This window comes from Labrus bergylta, chromosome 21, assembly GCF_963930695.1.
Source record: "Labrus bergylta chromosome 21, fLabBer1.1, whole genome shotgun sequence".
Lineage (NCBI taxonomy): Eukaryota > Metazoa > Chordata > Actinopteri > Labriformes > Labridae > Labrus > Labrus bergylta.
This window is the reverse complement of record NC_089215.1, coordinates 16,988,179-17,001,520: the sequence shown is the minus strand read 5'-3', so window position 1 is coordinate 17,001,520 and position 13,342 is coordinate 16,988,179. Positions and strand designations below refer to the sequence as shown.

Sequence of the window (13,342 nt, the reverse complement as noted above, 5' to 3'; positions counted from 1 at the left end):
TCATGGCTTTACAGGCCTTACTGACTTGCAAATTAAAAAATTAGGAAATTAATTATTACCACTTCTGCCGACAGCAATGGTTCTCCACTTTAAATCAAACAGCTTACAGTGAGTGAGAGGGAAATCCCTGTTGGCCTGCATGAACAGATATCTGTAAGTGGCCTTGCAGGCTCTGGGGGCGGAGCTTCTGTTTTACAGGTCCTGTCAAGCTTGTGAAAGCTGAGTACTTGTGACAGCTCATTAAAGGCAACACAGGGCTTCCCTTGTATGTCATGATGACTTCACACTTTTCTAATCTCTGGATGGTTAATTTCATTGACCGTCACTGCATCGGGTATAGGATTTAACTAATCATAGACACAGAATCATTTGTCTGTCAGCCAGGGTTAGTTCCTCTTGGAACATAGGAAGAGAAGTGGCTTAACGTGTGGTAATCAGGCCCTCTGCTGGAAAAGGAGGAGTGACAACTGCAGAAGGAGAACAAGGGACTTACTGCTGAGCACCTCTGCCACCCATGAGGCAGGAGATCCAGTTCAAAAGGTTTGGTTCAGTACAGTTTGGTACGCGAACCCTGATCTTACTGGCGTTTTCACAGCCAATTGTACCCTTACACATCACTAAATCACAGCGGTGCAATATAGACAGCCAATAAATTCAACAAAGAAGAACCTTACACAGTAGACAAAGATCAATGATTCTGAAGAAGGTCTGCATCCCAGAGGTCGTCCATGGGGCGGAGGACATTCGTTGGAAAAAAAACAAAAACAGCCTTGAAATGGCTCTCTCCGGATCCACAGGATATTTAAAGATGGTGCGTTTATGTGTTTGTCCTTTCTAACAACTGTTGCTCAGAAAGTGAGCATTCTTTCGACCAATCAGCGGACTGCAGTGTGTCTAGCTCCTCCTTTTAGGGTCGGATCGGTACGCTTGGCACCCCAACAGAAGGGTACCAAACAAGTAGGACAGTATTGGATTGTTTTTTTTAGTACCCGTCTCCACTTTTGACAGTGGAAATGCGTACCGAACTGAACCAAACCAGACCACTTGGTGGAAACAGGGCTAAAGTTCCCGCTCTCATTTTCAAAATGAGACCAGAAACATCACCAGAGTTACAGTAAGTAAAATGAAAAACATGTCAAAACATTTGGTTACAAAGTGCTTCACAAGCAAAGACATGATGACATACCAAAAAACATGCCAAAAAAATGTATGACACACAAAAATAAATCACAACATTAAACTGAGGCATAAAAAAGCAAATGTACACTCTAGACAGGAAATGGGGGTTACATGAAGGCTTGCCTGTACAGAGGATCAGCCGTTATCTGTTGCACCACTAGAGGGTGCTAATACAGCACAGGCTTGATCACCTGTAGTGCAATATGACAGAGGGGGACAGACATGATACAGAGAGTAGACCATCACAGTATGGAATGAGGCGAAATGTAACTTTAGGCAGGGGCATGCAGTGCTTTGTAGTAACAAGCAGGATCTTATCATTGATTCTGAATTTCAGCAGGAAGCCAACGGAGCGATGCAAGAACAAAGAAAGACGTGGGATCAAAGACTAGTTATAGTAAATAATCCAGCTGCTGTGTGTTAAATCATCTAACATATGAAGAGGTGATTGGCTGAGGGATGCATACAGTGGGGAAATAAATGTTTGAATTAAAAGCTCAAGATCTGTAAATGAGAGAATAGGTCTGATTTCTGCAATATCTCTTAGCTGCAGGCAGTGGCGGTTACTGAGGGGGCCAAACTGGGGCCAGTTGTTTTGTCAGAGGGGAACATTAAACCCAGGTGAAAAATAGAGAAAGATGATCGCTTTAAAAATATATATATTATGCCAAATAATAGCGCACATCATTAAATACAACAACATAAAATACCATGATTTATATTTGTTTCAGTTACAGTATTTAATACTAGACTGTGAGTTCGGTTGTTGAGTCAAATACTGTGTATGTGTTATGAGTGGGGCTCTTCATTTTGGAGGGGTGGCCACAGGGGGGACCAAGCTCAGTGTTACAGGGGCACAGTGGCCCCTGTTGGCCCCTGCTGAGAACCGCCCATGGCTGCAGGAAAGTAAAGCTTTGTGATATGATGTCCAAAGCTCTAAGTAATGGACTATATATTATTCCAGGCTGTACGACTTATATTATCTGAATTAACTTGCTTACAGGATATTGCATGAGCTTGGTATTTCATACCTTATCTTGTGTTTTTTTTTCTTCTAAATGTTTAATCACATGAAACCAAAACCACAGCTCAGAGATTAATGATAACTTGAATGCTCAACATCCAGTAACTCTTTATCTCAAGCAGAAATAACCTTAATTTTCAACACACAAAAACAGCAGACTCCAGAACACAAGCAGGACTTGATAGCTCTCAGAAAGCTCTTGCATTCTCTATTAAGTGTTTTAGGTATTATCGAACAGCAGAGACTTGATTTAAAAACCAAAGCATATTTCGGTGTGCATCAAATCGCACAACCAAGTGTGGCTTTTAAGTAAAAGATTTCAGTAACTTTTCACACTACCCCTGTTTTAAGGAGTCAGTATGCTCCATGCAAGCTAATTTGTCATTATGTGTTAACAGTTCGAATGATCACACTTAAAGGCAGGCTCTAAATCCTGCAGTCATAGTGAGGAGTATAACCAAATAATTCTTCAAATAAAGTGAAGACGACATGCATACATGGATAATGTTACCTCCTTTAAACTGCCTGCAACAAAAATATGACAGTGGGATTTCTCTATGCATGTTTTTATTTACAGTTACATGGCAGCCTTTTTATAACTGTTTGGTGGCTGCTGTAGAGTTGGTAGTCTCTCAACCGAAAGGTCAGGGGTTCGATCCCCAGCTCCTGCAGCTACATGTCCACTGTGTCCTTGGGCAAGACACTTAACCCCAGATTGCTTGCGCTGCTTTGTTGGCAGCGTATGAATGTGTATGAATTGGATTAGTTACTTCTGATGGTCACTTTACACAGCAACCTCTGCCATCAGTGTGTGAATGTGTAGGTGTGACATGTGGTGTAAAAGTGCTTTGAGTTGTCAGAAGACAAGAAGAGTGCTATACAAGCTCAGGTCTATTTATCATTTCTTATAACTGAAGAAGCAGAGCGGGATCTTCTGGCACAACTTCACCAACTTCCAAGGTGCATGATGAGTGAAAGGCTTGAAAAATGCTCCAGCAAAATGCTCCAGCAACATTTGTAGTATGAAGATCCATTTTATTAACAAATTAGACCGACGCGTTTGGGCTTGTGGCCTTCATCAGGGTCATTCTAATTTTTTAATAAAGTTCATCCCTGATGACCCCGATGAAGGCCACAAGCCGAAACTCGTCGTTTTTGTTAATAAAGTTGATCTTCATACTACAAGTGGAGCATTTTGGCCCATTTACCATAACTGTCAGACGTCTAGTAAATGTGTTATTCCTGCCTCGTCGTATGCTTTGTTTGTGATGTACAGGAGTAGAGAGTAGAGATACAATACTGACTTGCTTTCTCTGATTGTCATCCACGACACTTGTATATCCTCAGGTCAGTTGTCGCAGGTAATTCTGTCTATGTTTATTAAATGCATGGTGGTGACCAGACATTGGATGGTTAAAAATGAAAATGAAGTGAAATCAGTAATGGAAATCTCTATCCCTTCTTCGTGTGTTTACTCTCTGAGCTATGCAGCTGGCTGTGAGCTCCTGCTAGTTTACCCCATGCTGTAAGCTCTCAGCCATAGACTGTATAAAACCTGTCGTAGTCTCAGTGACATCACTCATCGGTTTTTGAAGAGGGGTTATGAAGCCAGAAGACGGCGGTAGCCATGTCAAAAACGCAAACGTAACTTTACTTTCAATCAGTCTAGAACTGAAAGACATAGAGTTTGAGCTGGGGCGGGCCATAAGCCTCCTGGCAAACAGCTAAGCGCCCGCCTGCTAGCCGACTCAGCCACGCCACTAATTATGCAAATTCATGAATAATGAATCAATTCAAAACAGATGAGTTTTGAAGTTTTTCATGAGCTATTCAGACTAATGTTGTTTTTTCTAACCTGACTGTAAACATGTTTATTTCTGTATTTGACTTCTGAAGCCAGCCTCAAGCGGACACTCGATGAACTGCAGGTTCAAGACATGGATCTGAGTATAGACACACAAGTCATATGATGTTTTCTTTTAAATACCTACCTCCCAATTCTAAAAATGTTTTGGGACAACAAGTCTTATTTCTCTGATGTGAAATGAGGTTAAGCTAGCCCCTGGCTTTCTGTAACATACTTTTTTTTTCTGTTTTGGCTGTGAGGGATCCAACACAAGATTATGAGTTTTGTTTGTTTTTCCTCTCATTTGCAGGATTTAATTCCACAAATTCTGTGCTTTTGTTGTACAATACTTTTCAAATACTTTTTTTTACTTCCATGATGAAGGCTATGATAAGCTCAAATGTGGGGTCTACCACACATTATTAACTTTACCTGTAGCCATGATTATTATAAAGGCTTTTAAACTTTGTGTGTACAGAACAATATCCTATTTTTTTCAGTGTTTCTTTCCACCTTCCCCGAAGAGCCCCTGTTTGCTGTTCAGCTTGATTGAGGACCCACGCAGTGCTCCTAACCATTGATGTTTCGTTAAAGAATGTGTTTGCTTGTAACCTTAGGAGGTTTTGGCAAACCTAAGTCTAAGGGCATGGTAAGATAGATAAGATAAACAGTCATTAACTATTGCAATGCATGGCCATTTTTCATCGTGACATGTTACCCTGACACCGAAAGGTTGAGATTTAAAGGCAGATTTTGAAAATAGCATTCCCTCAGTGCTCCGTCTGCACCCAACCCCTCCCCCCTGGCTCAGAAGCCATGCCCCTCACTTACATGCTCAAGCACCATTGGTCCAGAAGCAGAGCTCAACTCATCGCTTGCATTGTGTAGAAACTATGTTGTCTCAAGTCTCATTCAGGGCTAAGTAAACACTAAACTTTATCATGTAAAAAAAAGTGACTACTTTTCTATTCACTACGGCTAACGACATATTCACAGTATAAACTCTGTCAGCTGTGACTTTGAGTGTGGGCTTGTGCAAGCATGGGGTAGAGAACAAGCAGGGAGACGGGGAGGAGTGATTGGTTCATCAGATTGGTACCTCGTGGCAGACATTGGTCGAAGTTTTTACAGGCTTACAACTGCTACAGCTGACGGAAATCTTGAAAAGAGTATCTGGAGGAAATGACCAACCCTTCATTTAATAATTCTATACTGCTTTAATCTCATATAAGCAGATTTAGACAGATGTTAGTTACAGAACAGAACAGTCCAATGTTGCCTCAGTATTAGTGTGCATTAACTGCTTGGTATTCCTGTCCTGGGAGAGATGGCACAGCTGAACAGACAAGAGCTCGAAGTCTTGTGTATGAGAGGTGTCATCGCTCTCATTTAAATGTGTAGGAGCTGTCACCTCTCTAACACATACATTCAAAATATGACATTAGAAAACAATTATAAGTTATGAATTGTTTTTGTTTTTTAAATGCATTTTGGTATTCGAGTCGAAATGTTGAGAATAACTTTGAAATGAGTCGAATTTTCAATATCATATTATTGTCCGGTATAGAAAAAGAAGTTAAATTGTTCTGAGAGAAATAATAAACTTCTGACAGGCAGATTATTTTCAGGTAAGCAAAAATATTTCAGATGAGCAGATTGCCCATACAGGGGGCGGCCAGGGCCCCCCTTAAAATCTCATTGGCCACACCTGGTGCATCCTAAAAATTTACATTGATCCCTTAATTCCCTTTTCAGGGGCGGGTCTAGACTTATTTTAAAATCAACTATTTGGGCTGTGTTGCAACAGGCTGCTACTAGTTTATTTGAATTTTGTTGGGGTACATTTCCTTTTGGAAGTATTTTTAATTGTGATTTTTTTTGGAATGGAAGAATGGAATAAAGGAAGAATGTGCAATTTTTTATTCCAGTTGATGTCACCTTTGAACACCAGCATGAAACCAAAACAAACTGCTGTTTGGCGACACCTCCGCTATTCTGAAGCCTCCGCTCTCCTCAAGCGTCACACCTCCGACCCCTCTTGTTCGCACGAAGGAGGAATGAATTGCAACGCAGCATAATTAAGCACCATTAAGCGCAAGTGTTGGACAAAATTGTACTGCAATTCCCTGTGCTGTATTTATGTGTCAAATGTAGCACATTTTTTCTTTAAGAGTCCTTAAGAAGATTATTTTGTTGCCATCCTGTATCATTTTTTTTTTTTAAAAGCAACAACACAGGAATATACCATCTTTTATGTTTTTTTCATGTGAAGTTAATTAGTTGAGATGGAACACGTAAGTAAATGCTTTTCAATTGAGAGTTTGTGGACACATACTTAATACCAACCTTGCTCAAGTCAGTTCCCCCAGTGTGGCCACCCAGGTCAGAAAAAGTCTGGCTCCACCCCTGGACAAGCATGTGTTTTTTTTAGATTTATAATTTTGACTACTCAGTTAAAAAGATGACAGAAATGTTAAATCGAAACTATTTGTGATTTAGCATGTAGCCTATAATTAATGAGATTTTTACGATGGTTCACTTTTTCAATCTATAATTAGAAATAAAAGGTAATAAGGGATATATATATATATTATTATTATTATTATTATAAAACTAAACGTGTTTCAAGTGTTCCAGTTAACCAATGAAAGGAGTCCACTTTACAAATAATTCCTGGACAAATTTTGTTTTGGGTCAGTGCTGTTTGAGGAAGAGTTATCTCTCCTGTGTGGAGTTCTCTCTTTGTTCTTCTGTAGAGTATATTAGAGCTTTTTAGCTATTTATAATAGTATCCTATCATATGAGGGGGTTTAGCACATAGCTTTTAATCATAATTAAAACTGCCACATAAGGAACATGTTCAAAAAGTGTCCCACTTTAACTCATATTAACCCTATACTCGACCTATATTTTTTTTCTAAACCGACTTTTCCTCACCTCAAATTAACCTGACGAGTCGTGACTCAGCAATAAACCATGCCTTGAAGTTGTTGAGTCATGCTGTGTGTGTGTGTGTGTGTGTGTGTGTGTGTGTGTGTGTGTGTGTGTGTGTGTGTGTGTGGGGTGTGTTCGCCAGCAGGAAACAGATTGAAGAGGGGCGGGGCCTCGTAAAGCGGACGCCCCGCCCCGCCTTGCCATCACGACAACCTCCCACAGAAATAATTCTTCTCTGGCTCCGGCTGACTTTTCTTTCCCGTCTCTCGGCAGAGCGGAAGGAGCAGAGACGCTGTCTGTCGGTCCACGCTGTTGGTTAGGGACACACACACACACACACACACACAAACCAAGGCGCCTCCGTAACACACATACCTGTCTGTGTGGCATGTGACAGTTTAGCGAGTGGCTTTTTTTTTTTTTAAGTGAAGGAATCGGAAAGCAGGTCGGCAAGAAACGGCACGACCTGTAGAGGGGATAAAGAGCTCTCTGCTGGTTCCCGGTGACCGAGATGGAGAGGCTGTGCGGACCAGAGCGTCCCTTCTGGGTGAGTACGTTTTGTCACACCGGCACTGTATCACCAATGTCCTGTATGTCATGAAGATACAGTAGCTCAATGGTCTTTATGGCGCTACCTGACGAGGTTGTAGTAGCCTACAATGTTATGTCATGAGCCTCTTTTCCCCCCCTTTCCGGGCAGCCATTCAGAAGTACAGTAACTGCCGTGACTAACTATAAATAACCCACTTAATAGCGTTTACCGTGTTAACAAGCTCTCATTTAATGTCATGCTGCATTACGTGCTTTCTTTCGTGTGTGCTGCTCCTCGAGGAGGAATATCACAGACCGTGAAACAACTCTGAGTATGAATGTGACTGTGGCGTTTATGATACACCTCCGACAGGATAAGGCTCCTAAACTTATCTCAGAGTCAGTATACAGTAGCAGCGTCCCTTGAGTAGTCCTATCTAATGAGGGGGATAGCCTGCTAATGCACAATAATATCCTACTGGGAACTGTCAGCATGGTGATCAAATCCCCTCCAGTAGCATCAGTCATTCAGCCTAATTGTCGGGCAAATGAGATTACATCGAAAATAAAGTTGCATTAATAACATATTTAGGCTCCACAGACATCCTTCTCATCTTACTAAGAACATGGACATTATAGCAGATTGGTTATAGGCCTACTGTAGGCCTATATGCCTAGTAGTAGCCTACCAAAGAAACAAAGGTAATAATCCAATTGGAAATATCACAGAGGCTCTTTATTTCCCCTGAGTATTCCCCAGAGATGGCAGCAGCGACATCTTGTAGACTACCTAGATGATGTCACCCTGTTCGTGTTAACTGAGGTCATGCTCAGTTTCTCGTAGAAATTCTAATGTGGGTCAGAGCCATAATTGATACAAATATTGCATCAGGTTTAGCAGTGCTGTTTTGCAATATTGCATTCCTGCAACACGACATGAACTCCAAAGGTCCACATATATGGATGTCTTTTAAGATAAACTTATGCTGCTGGTTTTTAAGCAAATGTTGCAAGGGCAGTGATCATGAGATGCTAGTTTGAGCTAAGTGTTAGTGTGGTATATCAGTGTTCTCCACTCTGGAGACAGGCGTAAAACAAATATGACATGTGTATATCCAAACCAAATGATTTTTATCTTGGTCCTTCCTTACTTCATGCCAAAATACTTCTGACAGCGTGTGACCACTTATCACAAGGAATGACAGATGAATAAAGGAAGTAAATAAAACAGGAAACAACTACAAGTTTACGACAAAAATATCAAGTGTTTTGCTTTAATATGAGTTATACTTATTTACTTGTTAATGATAGCCTCGGTCAATAGCCTGAAATCTGCCTACACACATCTTAAAGGTACTTTAACACTGTGCAGTGTTAGGAAATGATTTGTGCGTCATCATCAAAAAGCAAAAAGTTTCAGATAAACATTTTTTATTGAGCACCAAGTTGAGGTCCCGTATTTTGCTTCTCTGCCTTTCAGACATTGGAGTCAACCATATGTATCTATCTGTTTGCCTTGTTGTATGAGGTGGGTCTTTTTAGACATGAGGAGGGTCAAGTATAGTCTTCGATCTCAGAACCTGTCGACAATCCTCGTTGGATTGACGATAAACCTCTGGGAACTGATCCAAATGTCTCTGTTATTCTGGTGAACTCAGCGGTTAGTGTAAATGAGTTCAAAGCAAGACTTACATTTCTTTGCGGCGTTCAGGTACAGAGCTGTGTGTGTGCGCGCGTCTGACTGTGTGTCTTTGTGGAGCCCCCGCTGTCCCGTGTTCTCTTTCACTTCTGCAACGTTGTAAGGCAATGTGACACAGACTAAAACACCAGTATAACGCCATTCGGAAACGATATGAATGTCTTAGGTCCGTGATGACGGCGGAGCTTCATTTCCAAATGTAGCAGATTTGCATTCTGAAAAAAGAGCTTCTGGCTCACTTCAGCGGAATGAGCCCAAAAAGTGAACTGATTTTCCACGATTTACTTGAAATTCGGGGGAAACAAGTTTGCCGAAATAACAGCATCATGTTGCAGATTTGTAAAAATATAAACGTCAGACTTTGACAAGTCTGTCCTCAAGAGGAGAAGAAAAACAACTTTAAAAAGGCTCGTTCGTTGAATGGAGGTCAGATAGATACTGATGATGCATTTAAGGTGGTCAGTAAATGTAAGCGCTGACTGGCTTTCATGACGCAACGTGAAGCAGATTTGCTGCTCAAGTTAACGTGTTGGATCTGTAATTGACGGTTAGCTGCTCTTTTATGCAGATATCTGATTATGGAGATAAATAAATCATCAACAGGGAACCGTTGATGGTATGTCATTAGTGCAGGTCACGTTCTGCCTGTTTCTCCTTTACACTAAAAGCTGCTGAGAGGCAAGTGGTCAGACTTTAAATGTACTACTAACTGAAACCTGAACACTTCCCATGCTGAAAATCCAGATCCAAAACCTTCCAAACACCACTTTGCTATTTAAAAAGGGTTAAGTCTGTGCACCTGATTTTCTTCTGGCTGGAAACCACACTCGGGGGCTGGCGGGTTAGAGAGGTCGTCTGAGGACACTAAACCAGTTACTGCTGTTTACGTCCACTTCAAACAAACTGGAGGCAGTTGTAATCCCCCAGCCCTCGACAGTGCCCGCTGAGAGCGAGCTAGGTTAAACGCTAAGCCCCAACAAAGGACTTTATTTGCAATTATTTGAAGATCAAATCAGATTTGCCAGACGCAAGTGTGCCCTAGAACACAAACAAGCTGGTACGCAGAAGTCAATTTGCCCTTTGGTGATGAAGAAAAGGCATTTTATGAAGAAGAAGAAAAAAGAAAAAGGTGTTTTGAGTTCATTTAGTAATTCTTTATTCTGGGCTATTAACTTTGATCATTAACAATCGTATCCCTCTCTTCCTCTTCTGAGAACCACTTATTGGCTTCTTGACCTTCAAAGCTGTCCACAAGCTGTTTTCTTGCACACATTCAGAAAATGTCTTGAAAATTTCACAACAGCAGCCTGCCCCTGAGATGTAACCAAAGCTGTTTGCGCATTTGTACTCCAGACAATTTCTGGAGGACTGTCCCAGAAATCCTCCTGATCTCATCGTCCTCCTCTCAGCCGAAGACTGTCCCTGTCAGATGGGAGGAGTGCAGGGGGGGGGGGGGGGGGGGGGGTCTTCTGAGGCAAGCTACATAACGTCTTCTACGCGATATATATAATGAGGATATTTGCCACATCATTGTTATTTGCAAAAATATTAACAGAAGAGCGGAAAAGAACATGCTGGGGAACAGAAAACTTAATGCAGCAGGTTAGATATATGCACATAGATCCCACCAATCGCTTTCACACAATCTATTACAATCTACAACAATCTATTTAATATGTCCCTCACAGCCCGAAGTTTTGACTGACTGTAATTAATCCCAAAAACAGACTAATCTAGCTAATAGACATTAAACTAATAAAGAATGTACAGTACATAAAGTACAACCATATTTTAGCAGATTAACATTACTCAGATTGTGGAAACGAGGCGTAAAGCCCCTGAGGTTTAAACATGCACCCTGATGCAACAAGGTGCAGAATAAGACACAGACACGTTCACCTCTATCTGTGTCATACATATATACACAAGGTGTAGAGGTAGACAGTCTTACATTTAGGATGCATCGACTGTCTGATCCAAAGCCTGCGTTATCAGCAGCTTTATAAACCAACAGTTCAGTCTATCAGCAGCAGCAGCTTGGATTACATCTCTGTATTGAGGCTGAGCACAGGCACGCAGGAGGAGCAGAGTTTACCTCGAATGCCCCGTCTTCACAGACTGGAGGAGACAGAAGGTGTTGTCAGTGGTTCTGTGCTGTATGGGTGGCCCATATTATGCTTTTTCTGGTTTTATATGCCCTTTAGTGTGTTTTCCATGTGTCCTGTGCATGTTTAGGCACATCTATGTGCAAAAATTCAAAGTCCGTGGAAAGGCGGCTTCTCCTACGTCCTCCTGTTAGCTGTAGCATTAGCTGCATGTAACGCTCGGTTCTAGCCCCCCTCGATAAAAATTTGTCAGTCCGACGTCATTGTCAGTGTGAGATCACTGATCTAAGCCCATTGGCTCGTTGTGGCAAGCCCTGCAGCTTATGTTGCACGCCCGTTAACTTCTGTAGCACGCCCACTATATGCCGTAGCCTGCGGTAGCACAGTAGTGCTAAGGTGCTAATGTTTATGCTCCCCTCGGACGGAGCCAGTGGCTGCATTCCCAATTTGGTAAAAGAGGCGGGACATTTCCGAGAACCGTTCTGAGCAACTGACCAATAACGACAGAGCGGATCGGCAGACCAATCAGAGCAGACTTGGCCCACATGGGGTCTAACAGTGTGGGCTCAACAGAGTGTAGCTGACGGACTCAGAGCGTAGAGGGAGCAAGGAGGAGCAATACATGAAAACAGACACTTTTTTCAGACTTTAGCTATTGTGAACGTACAAAAGTAGATACATAGATTAAATATATGAATCCCAAAAAGGGCATAATATGGGCTCTTCAAGATGCATGGAAACTGAAAAAAGAGAGAAGAGAAGTTGTTTGTAATTGAAGAAGTCAGAGTCATGATGACAAGGGACTGATTTACAAAGTGAAGTGTTGAGATCTACAATAGCTTAAAGGTCAAAGCCTTCACTGTCTGTAGAAGACTGATGGTACGACTGATTATGACGGTATAATGTAATTGGAAACCAGACATTGTGTTTTCCACTGTTTTCCTGAAATGATCTAGATATTGCCAGGAGTGATGTGAAAACGGCTTTATAGAGGCGATTGTGCATACAAATGCAGATCTCACTGTTTTGAATTTAAAAAAATGAAAGGCATATTTGAGTTTGATCTATATGAAATGACACGTTCTCCTAACATAAGTTTGAATACAGAAAAATGCAATGATGATCTATAGCACTTAGTTTATCTGGGCTGTGGGGGACCAGAGCTGTTCCAAGCTGTCATTGGGCAAGAGGCATTGAACCATTCTATCATGATCTGTATGTTATTACAGGATTCTGACCAATACACAATTTAACAACCAGTAGTTATTGAGCCTGAATGCACAACTACGACTATGAATGCCCTCAGAGTGTAAATAATATCCTGACACTACATCCTCCCTGTTTGGTTTTGGAAGGCTTATCAAATATGTGAGTAAGTCAAACTACTGAAGGCTGTTTCAAATGAGCATGTTTGAAACATTGTATACCTTTTACTGTAAATCCACAAATGTATAGTCTGTTTCCTGATTTTAAGGAATGCTGATGCAGCAAAAAACAAGGAATTGGGAGATGTGAAAGTGTCTCATCAGCACATTAGAACGAGAGATCTCACAAGTCATTTTATATAGTTCTTTATTGTTTTCCATATTCCACAGCAAGCAAGCTCAGTGTATTATTGTAACAGTGTGCACGCTCTCAGTCACAATGTTATTCTCAATTGAATAACATTCATCACTGGTGTTTACCGTTGGAGTGTAGCAAACATGGCCAGCAGAAATTGCTGTCCTCCTGCAGGCTTTACTGCCATGGGCCCTCCATTCGTACGACTCCAGAGCTTTTCAGTAACTCAGAACAGATGGACAGCCTGATGCAAGGAATTATTGCAGACTGCTAATTACACCAACAAGCCAAAGAGAAGTCTGTCACCCTCACACCACCTGTACTACTTTAAAAGTGTGGTTAATTGTCACTGATTAATCACCACTGACATATTGGGGTTCTTACTGGAGCAGCTGACATGGATAAGAATTTCACACAAAACATTTGTTTTTGGTCCATAGTATGACTTGGACCTGATTCTGATT

The 13,342-nt window shown here is 41.4% G+C and overlaps 1 protein-coding gene across 2 annotated transcripts in view; it reads left to right on the top strand.

The window, feature by feature from the left end:
- The first annotated feature begins 7,241 nt into the window (after positions 1-7,241).
- Positions 7,242-13,342, top strand: part of abcc3 (ATP-binding cassette, sub-family C (CFTR/MRP), member 3) — a 57,418-nt gene continuing 51,317 nt past the window's right edge. Inside the window, exon 1 of one of the 2 annotated variants that reach the window (XM_020640095.3) lies at positions 7,242-7,530. In XM_020640095.3, the coding sequence (XP_020495751.1) occupies positions 7,495-7,530 (36 nt within the window). In that variant the 5' untranslated portion in view covers positions 7,242-7,494. The remainder of the gene's footprint in view (positions 7,531-13,342) is intronic. The other variant, XM_029278504.2, reaches the window with a different exon arrangement.